Genomic DNA, 25,860 nt, shown 5'->3' with positions numbered 1-25,860 from the left:
TTTTTGAATTATGGTTTTCTCAGGGTATATGCCCAGTAGTGGGATTGCTGGGTCATATGGTAGTTCTATTTTTAGTTTTTTAAGGAACTTCCATGCTGTTCTCCATAGTGGCTGTATCAGTTTACATTTGCACCAGCAGTGCAAGAGGGTTCCCTTTTCTCCACACCCTCTCCAGCATTTGTTGTTTGTAGATTTTTTGATGATGGTCATTTTGACTGGTGTGAGGTGACACCTCACTGTGGTTTTGATTTGCATTTCTCTAATGATTAGTGATGTTGAGCATCCTTTCATGTGTTTGTTGGCAATCTGTATGTCTTCTTTGGAGAAATGTCTATTTAGGTCCTCTGCCCATTTCTGGATTGGGTTGTTCATTTTTTTGATATTGACTGGTGACTTATTTGGGAGTGATTTCCATTAGTGGGGAAGAAACAAGCTTGAAGGAAGCTGATCAGTGGTTCATGAAGCATGAGAACAGATACTCTTAAAAGTTTTTTTTTATTTTAATTTTTAATTGAAGTGTAGTTGATTTACAATGTTGTATTAATTTCTGCTGTACAGCAAAGTGATTCAGTTATACATATGTATACATTCTCTTTCATATTCTTTTCCATTGTGGTTTCTCACAGGATTTTGAATATGGTTCCCTGTGCTCTACAGTAGGACCTTGTTGTCGATCCATTCTGTATAGTTTGCATCTGCTCATCCCAAACTCCCACTCCTTCTCTTCCCCACCCCCCCCACCCCTGGCAACCACAAGCCTGTTCTCTATGTCTCTGCATCTGGGGAACAGATACTCTTTAGTGGGGCTGGTGGAAATTTAAATAGATTAACACCCAAAGACAGTTCTAGAGTAAACATTCAAATAAGTATCTGCTAAAATAGGAACACAAATGTAATTAATCATCAGAAGGATGGCTACTTCTAATGGTGGCAGACCATCAACTTTTGTTAGCACAAGAACTCAAAGGAAATGCGTAATTACTTTGAAGTTGGTTTTTCACTGTCAGCTTTAGTAATTTGGTTGAATTTCTTTACTGAAAAAATATTTTTCTCTTTTTATGGAACTAATTGAATATCTCAGAGGAATGCATTATAATTTTTTCACTCTGAATATAATATGAAGTCATTTGGTACAATGGATGAGAAGGCATTATGAGTATTTGAAATATGGTCATAAGAATTGGCCTTTCGTGAACTTAATTATACTACTGTCTTCAGTTCCCCATGTGTTATTCCCAGGCCAGGCTGGTGATGTCTTTTTCTGAAGTCAAGTAAAATGAGCTTGTTTTTCTTTTGTTGAGAAGGTAAAGACTTGATTCTCAAAATCCTCAGGGAAAGCCTCTCCCAGTTTATATGCACAGGATTGAAAAAAAAACCACCATCCAAAATGAAATGTGATTCAGTATGTAATGGTTCCTCACGAGCCCTTTGGCTCCAATAGTTCCGGAGGCCCAGGAAATACTGGAGCTTCTAGGTATTCCCTGGCACTCAGCAAAAGTCCCACGGCCCTCCTCTCCCCCTTTCCACCAGCAACCCCAAGCTCCCAAGGGCCCACTCCTAGCTCCCAAGGGATATGGAGCTAGACCTGCACTTGCTCCTCCGGGCAGCTCCTCAGAGGAACCCAGGGCCACATTCTCGGAGGACACATTAAGGCTCAGAGAAAGTCCCACCTCGCAACCTGTGGAGGGATTGCTTGTCTCTGCAAGGGCTTCGGTCTTTATAGTGTCAGGAGAGGGAAGGGTCCCGAGAGATGAACTACTCCTGTCAGTGGGTCTTAAATTGAACGGGAGGTGGGTTCCCCTTTGGGAATCTGATGAAGCTCATGGTCCTGCTTCCAGGGAAACGCAGGTCCGTTCATACCGAGGGGTCCGCAGTCACTGGGAGTACTGGAAGTGCAGCCTGGGCTCTGAGCATGTTCAGAGCTGCTGATCTAAAACACCCTGGTTTTAGTTGTTGTGAGGCTGAGGTCAGAGAGTTTGAGGACGGGCTCAGATAAACTCTGTGAGCCTCAGGCCTCCTTCTCTAGAGCAAGGGTTAACCTTCGCTTTCTATGTCTGAACTTGCACTGTGTAGCTTGATTCTTACAGGCTCTCATTTCAACCATGAAAGCAAACTAAAATTCCTAAACCATGATTTGGGGTTATTATTATTTTTTGTGTCTTTTTCTTATGAGCTACTTTTTATTGTGGTTATATATATATACATATATAAAACATTTGCCATTTTAAGCATTTAAAAAATTAACTAATTTATTTTTGGTCGCACTGGGTCTTCTCTAGTTGCAGCAGGCGCGGGCTTCCCGTTGTGGTGGCTTCTCTTGTTGTGGAGCACGGGCTCTAGGTACGTGGGCTCAGTAGTTGTGGCTCACAGGCTCTAGAGCACAAGCTCAGTAGTTGTGGTGCACGGGCTTAGTTGCTCCATGGCATGTGGGATCTTCCCAGACCAGGGCTCGAACCCGTGTTCCCTGCATTGGCAGGCGGATTCTTAACCACTGTGCCACCAGGGAAGTCCCCATTTTGACCATTTTTAAGTGTACAGTTCAATGGCATTGAGTACATCCCCACTGTGCAACCATCACCACTATCCATCTTGAGAACTTTTCCATCTTCCCCACCTGGAACGCTGCCCCCGTTAAACGACAACTCTCTCTTCCTCCCCACAGCCTTCAAATCTTCGTGGGTCATTCATCTTGTTGCAAGCTTTTATGCTGCCAAACAATGGCTTGACATGGGTGAAACGGTCACCATTTTCTTTCCTGGATCTGAATGAGTGAGTCTGTCCCATCCAGAGGACTGTGCCTTGAAGACCACAGAGATGCTCTAACGTCGTGAAGTTGTGCTCTGGACCACTGCTTGCTCCCATTTCTGGATTCGTCGTTCCCACTCGGCACTGACAGCTTGTAATACCTCACACACTGATCGAAACAGGAACAAATTGATCCTGCCGCTTGATTTTGAACCAAGACAATTTGACTTGTACTTCTCCACTGTGGTGGTGGTAACTTCCTCATGAGACGGTCGAGTTGGTATCCTGTGCTCAGTGCCAGCTGTCCCGGCCAAACCCTCAGTCTGGCTGGTTCAGCATTTGATGCTTGGACCTCTGTGTTCTAGGTTTATTTGGGGGCAGAGCTGTGCGTTTTCTAAGAGAAGCAGGATCATGTAACTAATGAAAGTGAGCATTTATGGAGAGAAGTTGAACCCCTCCTGTTAATCAGAGTAAGAAAACTTCAAGCAAACCAGAGAGGTTGCTGTTTTGAGCCCGTGGGGTTCTACCTTCCAATTTTCCGTCATTTTTTCAGAAGAGGAAACTGGGGCTCAGAAGGATTAAGTAACTTGTCCAAGGCTCTGTAGCATTGGTGGTGTGTCACCTGTTTGAGGGCTGTGGCCTATAAGACACAGTGTTCCCATGCCATGCACACTTTGGGAGCTCTAGCAAGGGAGTGGAATGATTGGTGACTGTAGCACAACCCACCATCTGCGCCAGACTCATCTGTGGAGCTCAAAGTTTAGGTATTTTGCTGCTTGTGGCTGGCATCAAATCAAGTATTGTTAGAAAGGGTAAAAAACAATCTCTGTGCTTTCGTTACTTAAGCGACCAACAATACATTGCTTTTTGTGGAAGGTGGGCGGAGCTAAGGCCTGTACCCAAGGAAACATGTCACACGTGGGTCTCCTGGCACTGCTTTGATGCTGTGGGTGGATGTAATGAGAAGCAGGGCCAGTTTTTTTTTTGTTTGTTTTGTTTTTTAAAAAATTATGGGAATGTTATTTTATTCAGAACCCTGACCAAACAGGATTTCCACTTAGCCAAAAAAACACTGAAATTTTCTGATATGTTCCATTATTCAGAAGATATATATTTACATATATATATACACACACATACACACACACACACACACATATATGATGTGCATGATATAACAGACAAAACCAGTGTGATTCTAATTAAAAGATATATATGATTAGGAAAAAGATTAGAAAGAAATATATCAAAGCCTAAATAATGATTATCTCTCCAGGTAATTAACATTAAAATAATACTTTTCTCTTTTCAATCTCCTTTAATAATAACCATGATTACCATAATAATCAGAAACAGAAATGTAAACTCAAAAGCTATACAGGGATTTAAAAATATTTTTTTCCAATTCCTCTTTCTTTCCTCTAATTGTTTTTACAATGAATTGATATTTAGTAAATTCACAGAGTTCTGCAACTACTACCGCCATCTAATTTTAGAACATTTCCATCACCCCAAAAAGAAACCTCGGGCCCATTTGTACTAACTCTTCATACCTACTTCCAGTACTAGACAACCACTAATCTCCTTTCTTTTTCTATAGATTTGTGTTTTCTGGACATTTCTATAAATGGCATCATACAACACAGCCTTTTGTGTCCTGCTCTTCTCACTTAGCATGATGTTTTTGAGGTTCATCCATGTTATAGCAAGAATTAGCACTTCACTCCTTTTTATAGCTGGATAATATTCCATTCAGCTGATGGACCACATTTTGTTTATCCATTCACTAGCTAACGGACATTTGGGTTGTTTCTACTTTTTGTCTGTTATGAATAATGCTGCTATGAACATGTGCATACAAGGGACCAGATTTTCACATGCTAAAATGTCCCTAGACTAGTAAGATAAGACCCCAGTGTATCTCCTCAAGAGAGTCCCCTTAGAAGAATAGGGTCCCTGGTCTTTCCACATTTGGCTGGGCTGGCTTCATAGGCAGAGAAGGTTGAATCTCAGCAAGAACTTTCAGAAGATAGCTCTGAGAAGTAAAGGAAGGTAGTACATTTTTCTAGTCACTGGGCCTAGAGGCGTGTAGCATGTGTCTTACCTTGGGAATCGTGAATTTTGTATGGGGAATAGTGTGCACAGTGAGGTTGCCTGCTTGAAGAATAAAATGCAGGAAGAGAAAGTGAGAGGAGGGAAAGACAGAAAGCTCATTTCTGAGCTCCACGGGCTCTGAGCATCAGGACTGTCCTCCGTCATCATCCTATTATAATAGGTACCTGGTAGCTACCTACCTGGTAGGTTTTTGTGAGTGTGTGTGGTGAAGGAAAATGCAGTGTTTATCATAAGCTGCCACACAAGGAGAATGGGTGGCTCACGCTCAAAAAGCCTACACTCCCCTGGTTGAGTTTTGAATTGAGGTTGATTTGAAAAAGCTACGGATGTGTTGCTCTCTCCATGCCTGTAATCACATGTGTTTGTATTTCCATACGTTTCCTCCTATTCTGAGAAAGTGTCCTCCTTTCCCCCACCTAGGGAAGAAACAAGGGTGTGTATAGGATGGGGTCTGCGCAACTGGGCTCAGAGTAGGGAGTCCACACCAGGAACAAGGAGGGAGACCTCAGCTGGGTGCCTCAGGAAAGCCTGAGGCCTAAACTCTGGGAGGGAAATCAGGAGGATGGGCCAATTCATGAGGAACCACAGTTCAGATGTGGCCCCTGACTGAAGGCTGGGCACCCCTGCTAGATTCTGAGGCTTGTCTGTCAGGGCAGAATGCTTGGGTGGGGCAAGCTACTCCCCCCAAGTTCCTTCCGCATTTCTGGGCATCTGTTGAACCTTAGCTAAGCAGCTGTGAGCAAATAAATGGCACACTTCTTATTTCATGTGAACAGGGCTCTAAGCTATCTTTACCTTTGCTCAGAAATGGGAGTGAACCAGGATTCTTCTCTGTATGGTCCCCCTTCGTATTGCTTAGTTCATCCCTGTGTTCTATTTACTATGGTTTGCAGGATCAGTATTTTACAGATTTTTTATTTTTTTTTGGCATGTGCCCTGTAAGCCAAGAATCTCGTCGCATTTTAATTCATAAGCATTTTTTATTGCTTTGTTAATAGAGATCTTACCAATCTCATTTTATATTTTGAAAACATTTAATAGTAAACCAACCAAAAACCTGGTAGAAAATAGATTTGCAAACTATGCCAGGTTTCCACGGGTGATACTCGACATAGAGCTGAGGCAATTATTCACATAATTCAAACTCAAAAATTCTTTTGGAGGAGAAATAATCTGAAACCTGAACTGTTTAAAAAAAAAATTCCACCTTTTAGCTTTTTTTGTTTCCATTTTATGGACTTTAAAGAAAAGGCCAAAGTTGATTTGAAGGCCATGTTTAAACATGACAGTTTTATTTTATTCATTCAGCCAATAATTATTTATTGGGGCTCTGCCCTGTGTCTTACTGGATATGCACAAAAATCAACCATACAGGGTGCCTGTTCTTGAAATGTTAGCAGTGTGGCAGGAACAGATATGTAAACAGATGCAGGATAGCGCTTTTTTCTGTTTTTTTTTTTTTTGAGGATAGCGCTTTAAGTATGGGAAGAGACGTGAGGATAAAATGTCACAGGAGCTTGCGACATGGAATAATTAACTGTCTGGGGACAGTTCCAAAGGCTCCATGAAGATGTGGCTTAGAAGCGAGAATACTTTGTGGAGCTGGAGAAGGTTGTTCTAGACAGAGGGAATCGTGTGGCTATTTTGTGGGAATAAGTTTTCGTAGACTTTTAAGCAGGATGCTGGCTTTGATAAGAGCAGGGGATGCTGGAGGCAGGGAAAGGAGAGGGCTTGAGTGAGGAGAGAGGGCACAGGAGGACCAGCTGGGAGGCCAGTGCAGTAATGCGGACTGACGATGGGGGATGAGGTGAGGGCAGCCAGGGTGCAAGAGCAGAGGCTGGATTCAGGGGGCTGGATAGACAGTGAGAGCTGGGCTGGGAGCGATGGGGCAGGAGCCTCAGTGGGGATGGGGTTCCAGCTTGGGGACCGTGCAGCTGGTGATGCTATTACCCAAGCTGGGGAAGAGGGAATACCAAGGAGTACAAGCTAAGAGACCCCTCGGCAGGATGAACTGAGCTGGCGTAGATGGGCATTGCAGACGGTATTTTAACGCCCGAGTCAGCTTTTCTCCCCAATAACGTTTGAAAACATCATGTTTAAGATGGTTGATTTGGCTGGTCAGCATGGAAATGTCCTGCTGTCAGGGAGATGAAGGGTGGCTTAAGTCTCCCCACTCAGACAGAAGCTCCATGAATTGATACCCATGTCGAAGGCAGCATTTTCTGGTTAATTCTCTGATTTAGAGCCCTACTCCGAGTGGAGGGCTCTGCAGCCCGTCCCTGCTCTAGAAAAATGCTCAGACCACCACGAGGGTGGTCGTCAGATGGCATGTCATAGTTTGCTTCAGACACTGTTGATTCTGCAATGATAAGTTTAGAAAAATCAATCCATAACTCAGCTCAAGTGGGTTGACTTAAATATTTAAGTTTTACCATATTAAAGTCCTTACAAAGCACCAGGAATTTTGCATTCCTGATTTCCCATCCTTGTAACAACCCAGCAGGGCAGGTGGCGTTATCCTCACTCTGCAGGTGGGGAAACAGGCTGAGAGGGCCTAAGTCTCATACTGATGGTGGCACAGTGAAGTTGGGGAGCTGGCCCATTCCGAGGGTTAGCAGAGCACCAGGCCCCAGTCTCTCTGTGGAGGGTACTTGGTGCCTACAGATGGCTCTGATCACAGCCTTCCTACTACCAGATCTCAAGAGCTCTTTTATCGGGCCATTTTGTCAGTGACAAAATTGTAGCTAGTATTCTCAGCGTGACTGATATTCTACTGGTACTTGAAATAACAAGGAATGATCACTGGGCCTTCAATTTATTTTTCTTCCTCCATTACTATAACAGCTGAGATAAGGGGTGTTAAACTGCCTTAATTGGGTTGCCATCATAACTAATGGCTTGATTTTATCCAAACTAGCATCTTTTAAGTAGAATTAATCTAAGTAATCTGACTACATCCCCTAAGCAGTCTTGGTTGACCTACACAAAGAGGCATCTTTTTGAAGTTCAGATCCCTGTCATCCCCAGTTTGGGGGCCGTTGTTATCCTGTGGTTTAGTGGTCATTTCACTATGGGGCCGAATAACTTTTTTTCTCTTTTAATCAATTTAAAAGTATTTTGCACAATATTTCAAATTAGAATCACTTTGCGTTATCAGAACGTCTATTATATAGGAGACTGAGGGAAAAGACAGGTTAGGACCTCAGAGAGCTTATGAGAAATCATTATCTTAGTCTATTCCATTTTAATTTTACAGCTATCATGCTTGGTTCTCTATCTGGGTCTTCTTGGTAACCCACGGCACATTTTTCACCGACAGACTCAGACATACTTTACACAAGTTGCTAAGTTATGAAAACACGCTGCTGAATTGAGCGATAGCTGGGCTTGTTTCTATGCTATCATTCCCTGATTCTTTTCAGTGAAAATAGATGGGGATGTGACGCTTGACAACCGCATAAAGCCTGCATATGGATGCTAGAGACAGCACGCGCTTCCTGGTTCGAACTATTTTGTACGCACCAAGCCTTAGTAAGAACTAAGAGGGATAATTTTTTTCGTTTTTCTTTAAACTCGCTGCATAGCCTGGGTGCTGGGAGCAAGGGCACTTGAACTTCCTGAAGCAGAGTATGTGTCTTTGGTATTTGGAGTCACAATTTAGAACTTCTCTGAGGGCATAAGAGCCATTCAATAACAATCATGGAACGCTGAACCCTACACAATTTCAGAACAGGAGGAGGAGTGAAAGATGAGGTTACAGGTGAGAAGGAGGTAGGAAGACCAGCCTGATAGAGTCCTGAGCAGAAGGCAGTAAGCCAAGAAGCACCAGCCGGCTATGCCTTCCTGCCCATGGCCATCTCCAGTGGGATTCCAAAACTCTTACAAGAAAGTGCTTGTGGCAGTTTTCGGCCCACATAAGACAGTGAGGCTAACACTTGACCTTTCTGGCGATTACCTGAGCAGCAACGATAATCACACTGGGATTTGCCCGGTGCTAATTGCTGCTGCTTTGCCCCCCTGCCAGCACATCTCCAAAGGGATGCCACCTGACTGCATTCCTGAATGTCGTCTCTCCATCTTGGTATTTTCCTTAACAGTCATGTTTTTTTCCCCCTTTCTTAACACATGCCAGAAATTCTGTGTTCGTTTAAGTCTTCAATGAAGGAGTTCCTGTACTCTGAAGGCACTAATCTGGACCACATAAGGTAAGTGATGATATTCGTTTCTAAAGGTAAACTGCTCGCCAACACGGAGGGTCACACCATATCGATCTGTAGGATGAAAGGCTTTACTGTGCCAATCATTCAACCACAGCCATTTCTGCTTTAGCAAAACAAAAGCATTTCCCTTACAATAAAACAATGTTGTTAGGTAATTTATAGCTCATTAAAACCGATAACAGTTTACGAAAAGTGCCTTGTACATCCTTGAGTGTGCTGTGGGTTACAACCTAGCCTCTATCTGTAGGGAGTGATTAGTGTCTTTCCCTCCCCAAATCATCCATAACCCGGGCATTATCAATATTACTGTGAAGCGCGATTCTGGAATCTATATAGACTTGCTTTGGGGCCCCCCACAATCAAACAGGTCCAAAGAATTTTTAATTTCTATTAACTCAGAACAGATTTCCAGCCCTGTATCTGACTATTTTTTTACATTCCTCCATTCTGATATCACAGTTTCTAGTCTCTAAGAGGTACCTCAAAAGTATATTCTCTTTCTGTGCTGCCTCACCACTGTTCTGAACTGAATGAGTAGAGCCGTGTGTAGCAGCTATGATGGGGTCACTTCGCTTTTTGCCAAGTGTTGCAGGGACTGCAGAGCGCATGCTTCACCTTGTTCTCTCTGCAGACATCCTGTCATTCACCCCTGCTGGCAGTTTTGCCACCCGCCCACCCCCAGCAGCTGGGGATTGTCCTTCCTTAGAATGACAAGATGCTGAGAGTCTAGCTTTAGGGTAACAGATACTTAGAGAGCACATGAATGGTCACAGCCTCCTGGGGAAGGCACAGTGGACCAGGGACACGCTCTCTGTGTAGCTATATATATATTTTTTCTTAAGTTGTATTGAAATATAGAAACTTTCATGTTGCCACAAATACACAGCTTGAAGAAACTTCACAATCTGAACACACCCATGTAGTTAGCCCAGTATATACAAGATCAAGAAACTCCTCCACAGTTCCTTAAAACGCTAAAAATAGAGTTACCGTAGGCATATATCTGGAGAAAACCATAATCTGAAAAGACACATGGCACCCCAATGTTCATTGCAGCACTGTTTACAGTGGCCAGGCCATGGAAGCAACCTAAACGTCCATCGACAGAGGAATGGATAAAGATGTGGTACATATTTACAAAGGAGTATCACTCAGCCAGAAAAAGGAACGAAATCATGCCCTTTGCAGCAACGTGGATGGACCTAGAGGTTACCACACTAAGTGAAGTCAGACAGAGAAAGACCAACATCATATGATATCATGCATATGTGGAATCTAATTTTAAAAAATGATACAAATGAACTTATTTACAAAACAGAAAGAGGCTTACAGATATCGAAAACAAACTTATGGTTACGAAAGGGGAAAGCAAGGGGAGGGATAAATGAGGAGTTTGGGATTAACAGATAGACACTATCATATATGAAATACATAAACAACAAGGACTTACTATATAACACAGGGAACTACACTTAATATTTTGAAATGACCTATAAGGGAAAAGAATCTGAAAAAGAATATATATATTCTTTTATAGCTATATATATAGTTATTTACAACATTGTGTATCAACTATACTTCAGTTAAAAAAAGAGCCCTTCCACAACGTAATCTGGAAGCATGGATTAGTTTCGCCCGTTTGACCTTCATATAAATGGAATCATTCCATGTGCGATCTTCTGCTTCAGCCTTCTTTTTGCTCAATGTTATGTTTGCAACATTCATTCGTGTTGCTGTGAATAGCTGCACATCATTCATTCTCAGTGCTGTACAGACCCAGCTGTGTGAATGTTCCAGCATTTATTTATTCTACTTTTGTTGGGCATTTGGACAGTCTCCAGTTTTGAGCTATCATGAATAGTGCTGTTATTTACATTCTGGCATAGGGGTTCTGGTGAACAGATACACACATTTCCGTTGGATGTACAGCTAGGCACGTAATTCCTGGATCATAGGGGATGCATATGTTCACCCTTAGTTGATACTTGCAGTTTCCAGAGTGGTTGTACCAGTTTACACTTCTCGCAGCTGGATATGAGAGTTCTAATGATTTCATATCCTTGCCGACACTTGGCATCTTCCATCTTTTCACTTCAGTCATTTTGAAGGTGTGCTGAGTATTGAATTTCATTGCATTTCCTTGATCAATTTGTATTTTAGTTTGTATTTGGATAGTTTACTTTTTATTTCCTTGATGAATGAAGTTGAGCATCTCTTCATATGTTTATTGGCATTTGTATATCCTCTGTTGTGAATACCTGTTCAAGTCCCTTACCCATTCCTCTTTGAGTGGTGCCTTTTGCATATAGATTGTAGGATTCCTTTATAATATAAATACCTCCTACTTTGTGGGTTACCTTTTTACATTCTTGATGGTATAATCTGATGAACTGAAGTTCTTAATTTTAATATAATATATCATTTTTTCCCTTTTGTCATTAGTACTTTTGTGTCCTGTTTAAAAAAACTTTGCCTATGCCAAGGACATCAATATGTTCTAATATGTTTTTCTCTAAAAGATGTATTATTTTACCTTCCATATTTTGACCTGTAACATATTTAGAATTGGTTATTATATATGGTATAAGAGAGGGGTCAGGATAATTCTTTCCATATGTGTGAAACCCAGCACTATTTATCGAAAAGACCATGCTTTCTCATCTGCACTACCATGCTGTCCTTGTCATAATCAGGGACTGTATATGTGTGGATCTGTTTCTGAACTCCCTATTCTATTTCATTGGTCAGTTTTTTCTATCTTTGAGCAAACACCACACAGTTTGAATTATTATAGTTTTCTTTTTTTAAAAAAATTGTTTATTTATTCAATATTTTTGGCTGTGTTGGGTCTCTGTTGTTGCATGCAGGCTTTCTCTAGTTGCGGCAACCGGGGGCTGCTCTTTGTTGCGGTGCGTAGGCTTCTCATTGCAGTGGCTTCTCTTGTTGCGGAGCATGGGTTCTAGGCGTGTGGACTTCAGTAGTTGTGGCGCATGGCCTTAGTTGCTCCGCAGCATGCGGGATCTTCCCGGACCAGGGCTTGAACCCGTGTCCCCTGCACTGACAGGTGGATTCTTAACCACTGCAGCACCAGGGAAGTCCCTGAATTATTATAGTTTTCTAATAGGTCTGGATATATGGTAGTGTCAGTCTTCCAACTTATTCTTCAAGATTTCCTTGGCTATTTTTAGTCCCTTGTATTTCCATATGAATTTTATAATCTGTTTCTTCCCCTTCTTCTCAAAACAAAAACCTGGGATATTGCTTGGTATTGCATTGAATCCTTTAGGTCCATTTGGAGAGAACTGACATTTTAATAGCATTGAGTCTCCTAATCCATGGATATGGTATAGGTCTCTATTTACACAGGATTAAAAACTCTTAGTAGTGTTTTGTAGTTTTCAATATAGTCTTTGTGCTGTGTCCTCACGTGGTGAAGGAAGTCTCTGGGATCTCTTCTATAAGGGAATTAATCCCGTTCATGAAGGCTTCCATCCCCATGGACCTCCCAAAGGCCCTACCTCCAAATACCAGCACACTGGGGATTAGATTTCAACATGTGAATTTTGGGGGAGACACAAACATTCAGTCTACAGCATCAGCCATCCCATCCTCCAATCCCTCATACCTTCAAAATCTGGCAAATGTCTTAAAGAGAGAATGGTTGTGTGTTTGAGGTAAGTTTGCTTGCTTTGTTAGGTCTTTGTTTCAGTGAGACCCCAGGAGATATTATTCTGCCCTTTAAAAGGCATTTACCTATAACCATGTGCTTAAGAGCCCTCTGTCACACCAGCCACATGACCGTTACAAGTGTTTCTCATTTCTTTCTTTCCATCCTGGGCCCTGCCTGGGTCAGGCCTGATCCTCACCCAGAATCTAAAACAGCCCCAGAGAGAAAAAAATGGCTGGTGGCCCTACACTCTTTTTAGAATGGTTCTTTCTTCTTTCCTATTTTAGTTTTTAGTTGAGTTAGGCTTCATTGCTTCTGCAGCTCTCTGATGCCTTTACAATTAAGACTTTTGTAATGTATCCACATTTTTCTAGTTTTTGCAGTGGGGACATTGGTCTACTACAACCTACAATAAAGTTCCCATGGCCATATATTTTATTGACATGTTTTGGCATAAATTCCTGAGTTGACTCCTTGTTTAGAGAAAATCAATTTATTTTGCTTTAGTTTCCCTCGTGTTGTATGACAATAATTCCTTATTCTTTCATTCCATCAAATACATTGAATTTCTATAAAATTAATAAACTCAAATGCTTACTTTGTATAACATTGAGCCATCAGTTAGTACTATTAACTTTGATCTAACAGCACTTACTGTTGTTTTTTCCTGGTTAACCATAATATCTAGAGATAAGTTTTCAGTGAGTGACAAAAACGAGCCTTTAAACAAAAGTTACTCTGATTTATGAGGTCTTTGAAAATTTATTCTCTTTGCGCTAAGTCTTTTGGGCCTTATTCAAGATTATCATCTCTAATGATGGTTCTATATAGTAATGCCAACTTGTTTTTTATTTATCATTCCATCTTCAGGGACATTTCTATCCTTTGGAAACATCTGTGACATCAGATTTGGATTTCCTTGTCTGATATTAGCATTAACAGAGTTAGATAAGAAATAGATTTCAAACTGCATTATTTCTTGAGGACCATTCTCGGCTGTATTCTTTCCTGTCTATAACCCCATTGGGGTGGGACTGACATTTACTGAACATTTAATATTGCTTTTGATGGAGAGTGTAGAGGGCACAGCACTTCATTTTCTCACTACAACCTCGTAAGTAGAAATTATCTTCCTCATTTTGTACAAGTATTATAGAAACTGAGCCTCAGAATCTATGAGCAGCTTGCCCTGTCACACCTGGAGAGAAGACTCCTGTTTCCGGCAAAAATTAAAGTGTATTTCATTTTTAGTTTTTTGGATGAATAACTGCATAAAATATTTTATAAGGCAATGGTAACTAAACTATTTGCTGGGTTTCAAACTTCCTTCATGGTGTTCTTAGCTGAGAATTTTCTCTACAAGTACAGATACTTTTACGTAGTAGAGAACTCTGAAATCATTACTTTAGCTGATCTATAATTGATACTTTTTGTTTGAAAAGCATTTTAAAATTCTTGGCTTTTTGTCCTCCACTGTTGATGCCCTTAGCACTCCTGTCTAGACCTATTCCTTCCACAAAACTTATCTGTTCTGATGGCGACAATCTCTTGCATTGTGACTCCCTGAATAAAACCTCCTGGCCTCTATTTCAGGCCCACGTTGCAGTGTCTCATGGGATCATCTCAACGTCCACCCCATAAGTACAACATGGGAACAAGCCTTTGAAACCAGTTCCATTTCTATTAATGGACTAGATTTCTCACTAGAAATTTTCGTATTGCCATTCTCTCTTTCATATTGAGTATGGGTTGTTTTCAAAGCCTTGTTTTTTCCATCCAAATGTTTTCTAGATTCATCCTTTCTAGTTGGTTTCTGTTGCCAACAGGCATACCTTGACCCCTTCAACTCAGATACCTGCTATGTCTTACAATGTTTCCCAGCTCCAGACTCACTCCACCCAAACGACTCCCACTGCTTCTCTTACCTTGATTTCTGCACAGCTTTCTAATGCCTCCTTGCCTCATGTCGCATCATGATCTGACTGATTTTCTACACCGCCACGGGGGTTGTCTTTCTAAAGTACAGCGTTTATTCTCGAGGAGTTTGGTAACCAAATCAAACTCCTTCGCATAGCATATGGAGCGTTTCATGATCTATTTTATGATCTATTCCACATATACATGAGCGCCTGCTCTAAGTCAGGCACTGTGATAAGAGCTGGGCACTCCACACAAGACCTAGTAACCTTATCTCTGTAAATATGGAGCCTCCAGTAATGCCCACCAATGTTTACGTGTCTCACATAACCACCTTCTTTCAGGCTTCTAGTAGAATGCCTTCCCTTTTCCCAACCTATCCTTCATCACTCGGTTTAGAGATCCCCTCAACCAAGAAGCTCCCCGTGACCACCTCTGAGGCTGGATGAGGGGCTCCTCTGGGCTTAGTTCCAGTAGGACAGTTGTGACAGTGTATTGCCACCTTCTGTTTGCTGGCCTAACTTGCCAAGTAACTCGTTTAGCTCACTGAGCACAAGGACAAAGTTATTATTATTATTCATCTTTGAGTCTCCAGAACCAAGCACAGTGTCTGGTCCAGCTCTCTGTTGATGAATGTCCATGTGCTATTTCATCATGTCAGTTTCCTCCTCAAGAACTTACGGGATCCTTTGGGTGCCTGCTCTATCAGATGACTTGCCCAGATTTTGAGATGTCTTGAAGATATGACTTTCCGGTACACATCCAAATAGGTTTCTACGTATGTACTCACAGTGGATGTAACCCTTCTCTTTCCTTTTCTTACCTCCCATGCCACACTCCCTTTTAATTTTGACTCCTCTGCTCTATGCCCTCAGGCACCCCGACCTCCTGACCCTGCCATTTATCCAAATCCTGTCTTTCAAGGCCAGACTCAAAGGTTGACTTTACTGTGAAACCCGCTCTGCCTACTGGGTGCCACACTGATCACTCACTTCTTAGACACGTGCTCTCCTACTTGGTTTTGTGTAAGTACCCAGCCTCTGAGAATTCTTAGTTCACCCGTTATTGGGTAATGAAGGCACATATAAAGAACCCTATAAAAATATTCATTTTGATATATATATATAGGACTCAAAACCGAATCTTCAGCTATGAACAGCTGACTTTTAGGAATTACAGGGAGAGCAAAACTTCTTGTGACATTGACACAGACATCTTAGCTTAACATACCCAGAAACCGACTCTGACTCCCCCCATCTCAGCCAATGGCAAATCCTGTTAGCTCTGTGTCCGAAATATATAGAGGATCTCCAGAATCTGATCTCTTCTCATCCCCTACTCTATTACCGGTCCAAGCCACCATCTTTCCCAGGTTGCCCTCAGTCTCCTAAGAGGTGTCCCTACTTCTGTCCTTGTCTCCTATGTCTGATCTCAACAGAGCAGAATGATCATGGCACTTTGAACTGTACTCAGAACTTGGCTATGGTAACCCATTTCAACATAAAGTAGAAGCCAAGGGTTGTACAGAGGCCCACGTGACCCTACATGATCTGCATCCCCATCCCCTTCATGTACCACTGCCCTCTCTGCTCCAGCCCCCAGCCTCCTTGCTCTTCCCTTAGATTGCTTCAGGGGCCCCATCCCCACTTTCTTCATGTTTTTGCTCAATGTCACTTCCTCAGTGAGCCTCTCACGGCTGTCTGGTTCAAACTGTAGCATCCTTTCATTTGCTATCTTTTTCCTGTTTCATACATAAATAGTATACTTTCTTTTTTTTCTGAATAGTATGTATTTTACTCAGTTTCCTTCCGTCCTCCATGACTGTGTCAGCTGCACGAGGACAGTGATTTTTGTTTGTTCATGACTGTATCCCCAGTGTCTGGAACAGAGTCTGAGTTGTGGATACTGCATTATTAGCTTTTGAACGAACAGCAATTGTTCCGTGCTTATGAAGCTACCAGCTGAGGGGACCTGATGTCTTTCCATGGTGCATATCATAAAAGGAAAAAAGCTGAGGGAACAATTCAATTGTCAGGGTCGGTGATGTCCTCTGGGACTTCCTTTCAACTTGCATTAGGTAAAAAAAACCCTCCTTGTAGATGACAACATGACACCAAGATGAAGGACATCAATGTGGCTTCCTAGCCTTGGCGCCTACTTGAGACGGAGCACAGAGAGCTCACTGCTCTGACCCTTAACTAGACAAAGACCCAGGAATTCCAGGACTTGGGATTTTACTGACTCACGTGTGTTTACACATTTGCTTTCCCTGCCCCCCGCCCACATTTAATTCTTCCCAAGCACACCTTTAGGTATATCAGAAGAAATGTAAAAATATATTTAAAACTGAAAAGTATTCACTTATTGGCATTTAAAAAATTACTCACCACTGTCGATTGCCAGGAAGAGGGCAGTGTACACGCTGTTATGGACGAATGGGGACTCGCGGTCCAGCACAGCAGTGGTGTCAACAGTCCCGTTGATGGGGTTGATATTCAGCCAGCCTGCTGGGTCCTTGTAAACAGAATACCTGAAAGAAAAAAAAAAATCCCCAAGCGACGTCAGATTACATTCAAAATAGATTCAAGAAATATTCAAGGAGTACTGGGCACAAGCTCCCAGGGTAGCTGCCAGATAATTCTTAATACAAATCCACAAACATCATTATAGCACAGTTGTTCATTCAGAAAGTAATGACCGACCATTAATTAACTCTGGGCCTTTTCTGTTTTAAATATTTTGTACATGCACCTCCTTTATTCCTCATGACAAGCCTGGGAGGAAGGAGCTCTTATCTGCCCAGCTCTCATAGAGGCAGAGTTCATAGCCTGTCTCCTGAGTCCAAGTCCAGCTTTTTTTTTTTTTTTTTTTTTTCCTGCTTTTACATCTTGGATGTATCTGGTATGCAGACTAGGCAGGAGAAGCACTGTCATGAAGGTACAGGCAAGGCACATGGACACCTGGAGGAAGAAGTAATTATCTCTGATGGAGGGCAACCCCGGGGTCCTCACAGAGGATGCGGTATCTGAACTAAGACAGAAGGAATGGGGGGATATTGTCAGAGAATGAGAGGACAGACACGTCAGGAAAAGAGAAGAATATGAATTAACATATGGAACAGAGATATCACTAAAAATGTAAGTTCCACAAGAGCAAGGATATCTGTTCACTGTCATGACCCCAGCTCCTAGAACATTACTTAGCACATATACAACACTCAATAGATAGTTGCTGAGTGAATGTTTTTGAGAGTCCACCTGCCGATGCAGGGGACACGGGTTCGTGCCCCAGTCCGGGAAGATCCCACATGCCGCGGAGCGGCTGGGCCCGTGAGCCATGGCCGCTGAGCCTGCGCGTCTGGAGCCTGTGCTCTGCAACGGGAGAGGTCACAACAGTGAGAGGCCCGCGTACCGCAAAAAAACAAAAAAAACCAAACCAAAACAAAAATCAGGTCAGGGGGCTTCCCTGGTGGCGCAGTGGTTGAGAATCTGCCTGCCGATGCAGGGGACCCGGGTTGGAGCCCTGGTCTGGGAGGATCCCACATGCCGCGGAGCAACTAGGCTCGTGAGCCACAGCTACTGAGCCTGCGCGTCTGGAGCCTGTGCTCCGCAACAAGAGAGGCCGCGATAGTGAGAGGCCCGCGCACCGCGATGGAGAGTGGCCCCCGCTTGCCACAACTAGAGAAAGCCCTCGTACAGAAACGAACACGCAACACAGCAAAAATAAATAAATAAATAAGTAAATAAACAAATAAATGAGGCAGAAGGAAATAACTGCCCTTAAAAAAAATAAAATAATAAAAATAATAATCAGGTCTCCATCGTTGTCCTATTTAATTGCATTTTTGCTGGGCCCTTTGTTTCCCTCTATTAGTTGATGTATTTTGTTTGGTGCCTCTTCCAATCGGAGACCTTAGGGAGGTCTGCCCGTGCCACAGATCTCCTTGATGCCCATCTTCCTGCGTCTCCTCAGAACCACAGCCACGGAGAGAGGAGGACGGGGTCATTCCATTTACTGAGAATTCCCAAGTGCCTAGTGCTGGGTTTCACCATGCCCACGCCCTCCAAACTAAGAGCTGCATGGAAGCCCCTGGAAGTAGGTGTGATCCTCCCCAACCCTGGAGCTTTTTACCCGAGAGGGGAAAACAGCTCAACACCTATCAACCGACCTGCCCTTCCAACCTCCTGGCCTATGAGCCCTTGTGTCAAATCAGCCCTTTGGACCGACTGGCCAGGCACTCTGTAAGTTTCTGCATTTTCAAAGGTGTCTTTTTAATAAAACTTTGGTGCAAAAATACTGGCGTGCAAGATATTTTCTGTGCTTCTGGGCCTGAAAAATGCATATGCCTTATTAAATTGGAATTTCCCGGCAATTTATCTGTAATGTGAACTTCGCTTGTTACAGGGGAAGAAAAATCAAATGAAAAACAAGACTCATTTCAGTCTGTATGTAGCTTCACAGGAGCTGCTGGCGTGCTGGCCAAAGCTCGACCTCTTCCAGGTGTCAGCGTCGAAAGACACAGGGCAGGCTGATTAGTAGATCAGAGCAGTGGGGAGGCGGCAAGGGGGGCACCTCACCACGGTCCGGGCCTGCTTCCCTCCTGGGAAGTGGGTATACTGTCCGCAGGGCCCTGGCAGAGCAGGGAAGGAAGCTCCCAGGCCAGAGGCCCGGGCCTGGTATTGACCTGGAAGGACTTCCAAGCCAGGGGCCCAGCTCTCATGGGGGGAAACCATCAGAAATATCCCGTGTGATGGCATGGATTATAGGGAGGGTTGGTATTTTTAGACCAACATACGAGCCTAAGCGCAGCTCATTCTCAAAGCGGAGTCAGTAAGGATGGGAAAGATTATGAGAGCCTGGAAAATGAAAAGAAGAAAGGGGAGATACAGAGTGATTTTCTATTCCTACTGAAGGAAGCAAACAACCCTGTAAAACCACAGGGAAGAAAGGAAACAGCAGGTGTATAATCAGCTCCTCACTTAATTCCAGCCCAACAGGCCCCCTGTGTTAGATGAAATATCTGCTTGGGTGATTCAAATCAACCATTTTATTTAAAAACAGAACTAGAAAGAACTCCCAGCAGAAGGAAATACAATGTTTTGAAATAGCTCATGTAGCTATGGCTCTGAGTACAAAGGAAAGGGCATATTTCAAATCTCCTGACAAAACATACACAAGAGACTGAGGGACCAGTGGATTCCGGAATCCCAGCTCAGTTACACAGCACAGGCCATCACAGCGTCTGCAGAAATCTGGGGGACAGCGTTCTCTCCCGCTCCTGGGGAACCAGAGCCAAGGAAGCAGTCTTGCTAACAGGAAGGGCTTCTCAGGGACGGAGAGATGCCACAACCAGCAGACGTGGACAGGAAGAGCTGCCCGGATCCCTACTGTGACAACAAGCAATGCACAACCACACCTAAGGAGCTCACTTTCCACCCTTCAGTGGACAAAGGGACGTTTGGTGTGAGTCCATTATCTCTGCTCTGCCACAGGAAGTAGGAGGTGAGATCACTAGGGATTATCTTTTGCTTGGACCACTCCAGTGCACCTGGTTCTTGCTTCCATTCTACTTGCTACAGTCAATTCTTCAAAGAGCAGCCAACTGAAAATTGACCATTTTCAGTGTATATGTCATATGATGTAAGTTCCTGCTCAGAATCCTCCAGCAACTTCCCTCTGGGCACAGAATAAAATCCAAACTCCTGACCATGTCTCCAAGGCTTTGCCTAACTCTCCACCTGCCTTTCATCTACCTCATTTGACTGTGTCTCTGGTACCTAGAAGAGTGCCTGGCACACACTGAGTAGCTACTCAGTTGTTGGATGAATGAATGAATGAATGAACAAGCCTTCTTCAACATGCTTTGACTGACCCAGATCCTGGGTGACCCAGAATTCTAAAGGAATTTTGTCCCGAGGTGCCCCATGGACAGACCTCTCAAAGAGCCTACTAGGCAGGGAGCAAAATGGCTGACTTTCAGAAGGAAAGCAGGAGTCCAGCACAAACCATATTTTTTGGCACAAAGCCTGAGTTCAGGCACAGTGAGCCCGCCTCCCAGGTAGGGTGCTGGGAACCCTCCAGAAATCCAACCTTCCAGGCATCAGCCAAGGGCCAACCTTGCCAGCAGGCCTTTCTGGGGACAGCAGTTTCAGGCTCTTCTCTGCATGTTCCATGATCAGAACAAGGAGACTGATGGATCAAAAGAAATTCTATTTCTGGGCTTCCCTGGTGGCGCAGTGGTTGAGAGTCCGCCTGCCGATGCAGGGAATGCGGGTTCGTGCCCCGGTCTGGGAGGATCCCGCGTGCTGCGGAGCGGCTGGGCCCGTGAGCCATGGCCTCTGGGCTTGCGCGTCCGGAGCCTGTGCTACCGCAACAGGTGGGGCCACGGCAGTGAGAGGCCCGCGTACAGCATAAAAAAAAGAAAAAAAAAGGCAAAAGAAATTCTACTTCTTTTTAGAAATCATTTAATTCCTGGTTCTCCTAAAACCATGTTAATTCTAGAGACCACATATCCAAACCCTTGAGGACACCAGAAATCATAAGGGAACATGTTCTGTAGGTGAGGTGATGGCTGGCTTCCACTCTCTCACGTATACCCAATGACACGCAGATTAGGTCTTTTGTGTTTATTGCAGAAAACTCAGGCAACATAGATAAGCAAAAAGAAGAAAGTTAAAAGCACCCTCGTCTACCTCCAGAAATAAGCATTACTAAAATTTGGTCTAGAGGCCATACTATGTACAGATACACACATGAACACATGCATGTTTTTAAAGTGACCATGCTGTTCACTCTCTCATTTTGAATAACTATTTGCTGGATGTCTCGTGTGCCAGGTGCCGAGTATGGTGCTGGGTGGGGCAGCAGTGGATTTCCTGTTTTGTTGGAACTTACACTCTGGCAGGCAGAGAGGATGTTGATTAGTAATTTACATTAGTTATTTAATTACACTGGTGATGACTGCGGCCAAGGCAGTTTCCCTCACATAACACATCATGTTTTTCTATTTTTCAGTATTTGCTTTCTGTTGTATCTAGAACTGGAAACACACATTCATTGATCACCGAGGAGGTGCCACACGATGTGTGTACGTTATTACGTATCATCGCCCCATCAGCCTGGAAGGTAGATACTATTACCCCATTCTACAGATGAGGAAACAAAGGCTCAGACTGGGCCAGTAGCTTTTAAGTGGCAGAGCTGTGGTTCCAATACAGATTCTCTGTCTCCTGAATGTAGTCTGCATTTCTGTTTGCCTTGAGAATAGACTGTGAGGGTTGGTAATTTTTCTATGCCATTAGCTCTCCACATCTGGCTTGTATCAGGGTTACCAGGTTGCTGAGTATGATGGGGCCTTTCTGCTTTTACCAAGTTCCCCAGGTGGTTCTGGTTTACTAAAGCTTCAGATCTACCACTCAACCCACAATGATTAAACTCGGAAAGGAAACCCTAGGACTGTGTCCTGTGGATGGGTTTTATTTAGGGGGTTAACTCAGGAACATGGCATTGGAATCTACACAAGAGTAACATTTCCTAAAAAAAAAAAAATACCCAAACTATTAAGCTGATATAATACTCTTTTAAAATTCTATTTCTGTTTATAGAATTTCACACACCCTTGAGAAAGGTTTAATATAATACAGCACATGTGTGTGAATTTAATATCTTCATCCCTAGAAAGTCTCAAATAATATTGTCTTAAACTGTTCTTTTGTTGGAAGGTTCATATTGACAACTCCTAAGTCAAATTAGAGACTAAACCACTGGGACAAACTACTCAGTTACGGTGGAGATATCACTGGTAACTGAGGTCTGAGAATCATTTGTTCTAAAAGATAGTCATTCTTAGTCACCACCTGCTCTCACTAGTGGGAGAGAAAGGGGCGGGGCCCCAGCCAGCGGGATACTGACCTTGCTCAAGTTTACTGTGAATCTTCTGAGCCTGCAGAAGACACTGTCGACCCCCGACCTGCTCCTCCGTGCGTGAGCCCTGTGTGCACGGAGCCTTCCCTGTGTGCATGGAGCCCTCCCTGCCAAGCAGAGGGGAACTGACATTTCCCGGGCACCAGCTACTTGCCGGGATCATGCTTGTCATCTCCGAATACCGGCTCACCACCTGTTCCAGGCAAGGCAGGTCTGCTGCTCACCTCTCTCAGCAAAGGTCACGCCTGCTCTCTTGTTTGAGGCCATTAATCCTTTGTTATAATTTGCTGCCGGTGGCCTTACAAAGGTGCTGATAGGACCTTCTGTGACATGGCTTTGGGACCGGGCTCTTTCTAGTTGGAGCTTCATCCCCATTCTGCAGACTTATTTCTGAAGATGATTTATGAAGTCTCCCACCCTGCCTTCGAAACCTACGTGAATGCAGCAGTTATTAAAAAAGGAAGCAAAGTCCCCACAGCCCTGATTATAAATGTCTTGTAGGGTGCCCTCATTATTGACTCAGGCCAAAATGATCACAAAGAAATACGGAGAAATCTAGCAAGACAGATTCAATGTGTAAAGTCACAAATTTAACAATGTCAGAAAATTTGGGAAAGTGGGACCCTGATACAGTAACTACATATGTGGCTCTTTTCAGTAACAGGCTGAGACTTCAGATTTCTGAAATCCAAGAACACATTTGTCAACTCTAGACAAGAATGTCAGTTGATATCTTCAGTGTTGGTGAAAATATTAAACAGATGCTTTAAAAATGCAACTACAAATTGTTTTTCATGATTAATGATCATTATCATTACTTTTTTTTTTTTTTTTGCGGTATGCGGGCCTTTCACTGCTGTGGCCTCTCCTGTTGCGGAGCACAGGCTCCGGACGCGCAGGCTCAGCGGCCATGGCTCACGGGCCCAGCCGCTCCGCGGCACGTGGGATCTTCCCAGACTGGGGCACGAACCCGCGGTCCCCTGCATCGGCAGGCGGACTCTCAACCACTGCGCCACCAGGGAAGCCCCCATTATTATTAATTTTGCTATTAATGATCAGGCCTGGCTCCTCCTCTGTGCATTGTCAGGGTCAGGGTTAAATTTCCCACACCTGTATATCCATGCTGGGTGGCTTTTCCCAAGCACTAGAAACTGCACTTGGAAGGGAACGGGATGACCTGGAATTCGGTACAACTTGGTAAAATGTAAGCTTTCCTCCGTGTAAGGATATTCACCCGTTTGTTCACTTATTAGCTGATTCCATGAACAGTCATCTGCCTTTCACTGTGTTCCTGGGTCCAAGAAGGCAAACAAGAACAAGCCAGCAAGGATGGCTCATCGTCTGAATATTCCATTGACCGTGTCATGAATGAACTTCTGGCCACGTCTGTCATGGTCTCTAACATCCCTTCCCGCTTAACCCTGGTCGGCACACTTACGAGTCAGCCTCTCAGAGACTAGAACCATCCAAATACATGCCAACCAGCACAGAGCACAATGTTCATCTCACAGAAGACGAGGGGTTCCAGGAAGAGGCTCAAAGCAATGCTGGACTAAGTAAACCCCAGACAATGAGGAAGCAGCAGAGAGAAACCAGTCACCAGACAGAAGAAGAGAAAGGAGATTGCGTTTATCAGGGCCTCAAAAAAGAGTGTTTTGCAGCATTGATTTGCAAATTCATGTTCTGGGTAAAGAGGCTAAAAATTTGAGTGAGAGGTACTTGCACGTCTGCTGGCAAATGTGTAAGGACAGAAAAAGCATACATTTTTTAGCAGACAGGTGCTTAATAAAAATTTAAAAGATTATAGTAGGGTTAATTGATGAGACCAAAGTAACTCAAAAACTTAACATGAGGTCCTTTAAAAAATTATCATAGAGCTCTACGTGGGCTGATAATTTTATTATGATGTGACTTAAATACTTACATATGGACGTAATTCTTGTGCAACTGTAAAACCAAAACCAATTTACAAAAACACAGAGCCAATGAAATTTAAATTAACATCATAAAAACAAGTGGTTTGCCCAGGATTAGGTGACGCCCTCTGGCAAGGGGACGAACCGCTGGCATGGCTTGGAAGGACACCTCTTCGTAAACATGCCAAGCAGAGCGTGAACTATAGCGTGTGCTGTCATGCGTGTTGTTGGAAAAACTATGTCAAAGCAAAACAATCCTTGCTTCACACATGTTCACTCCGAGAACAGCTTATGGCTGGGGTTAAAACAAACTAAGAAACAAATTGCTTTTCATCATTTATTGTTCCAAAATAAGGTCTCAGTCAAATCTTTTTTTGGTTTTGAGTTGGATTTTGGTCCCCACTTTAAATCAGTTTGTCTTCGGTGGTCCTTTTCTCTCCCCATCTTCTCTAGATAAGGGCTGCTGGTGGTCCCTGCTCTTGAAGGATCGCGAACTGGAGGACTTGAGCTGGATGAAGGCTGTGGAGGCAGGACTTTGGGGGTGCTGACCCCACACTGAGACGTGCCCTAGGAAATTACTCCAGGCCCACACGCCTCCACCTAGGACCGCTGAGGACAAAGAACATCCTCAGGAAGAAAACAACTCGTGCTGAGCCTAACTCTAGAGAAGCGGCCATCTCTTCCTGGAAAATCTCAACATTTATAAATAGCGAAAACTAAAGGCACCGCTCTCGACGTCAGCCTCCACTTTGCCCTCAAACAAGCCCCTTCTGTTTTTTGTGTGTTTCTAATACGATGACAGGATTCTGCTGTCTTATCAGGCTTCTTAAAAGGAGACTTTCACTTTTCTGTCCCACCAGGCCATATTTAGGCTGTGTGATGGGGTCCAGTTCTCAGTAGCCACTCATGGGCCCATCCTTAACGTCCCCAGGGCACAGGGAAGGTCCACATTCCTCAGGTCTAATTATGTAAGCGTTGCAGTCAAGGTTCACCCATAGCCCAGCCCTCACGCCCACCCAGGGCCCTGCAGCCCCGCCCCCAGGGATCACTGTCATGCCCCCAAGGAAGCAAAGGGGGCCCTGCTGGCCCTGGGCCAGCCTCTGTCCCGCAAGCCCATCTGCTGGGGTAGAGTCAGGCCAGGGTGGAAGGTGGGCGTGGGCCTAGGACCCTTGGATGGTGATTGGAGGCAGGGTTTCCAGTGTGTAAGGGTCTTCCAGAAGGCCAGCACTCAAGCGAGGATGGGGACGGAGCTCCCTAGACACTCACTTTGGGAGATCTGGGGTGACCAACGTGAGACAAAACAGCCTCTCTTTCTCTGATTTCCAGGACAGAGGTTGGATTTCTTCCTCACCCTGCA

At 43.8% G+C, this 25,860-nt stretch overlaps 1 protein-coding gene across 1 annotated transcript in view; it reads right to left on the bottom strand.

Moving 5' to 3' along the window:
• Positions 1 to 25,860, bottom strand: part of CDH13 (cadherin 13) — a 1,033,853-nt gene that overhangs the window by 14,025 nt on the left and 993,968 nt on the right. Inside the window, exon 11 of the mRNA XM_030863234.2 lies at positions 17,052 to 17,194. Within this exon, the coding sequence (XP_030719094.2) occupies positions 17,052 to 17,194 (143 nt within the window). The remainder of the gene's footprint in view (positions 1 to 17,051; positions 17,195 to 25,860) is intronic.

Source organism: Globicephala melas, chromosome 19, assembly GCF_963455315.2.
Source record: "Globicephala melas chromosome 19, mGloMel1.2, whole genome shotgun sequence".
Classification (NCBI taxonomy): domain Eukaryota; kingdom Metazoa; phylum Chordata; class Mammalia; order Artiodactyla; family Delphinidae; genus Globicephala; species Globicephala melas.
Note: the sequence above shows the minus strand (reverse complement) of the source record. Positions and strands in the feature narration are given on the sequence as shown.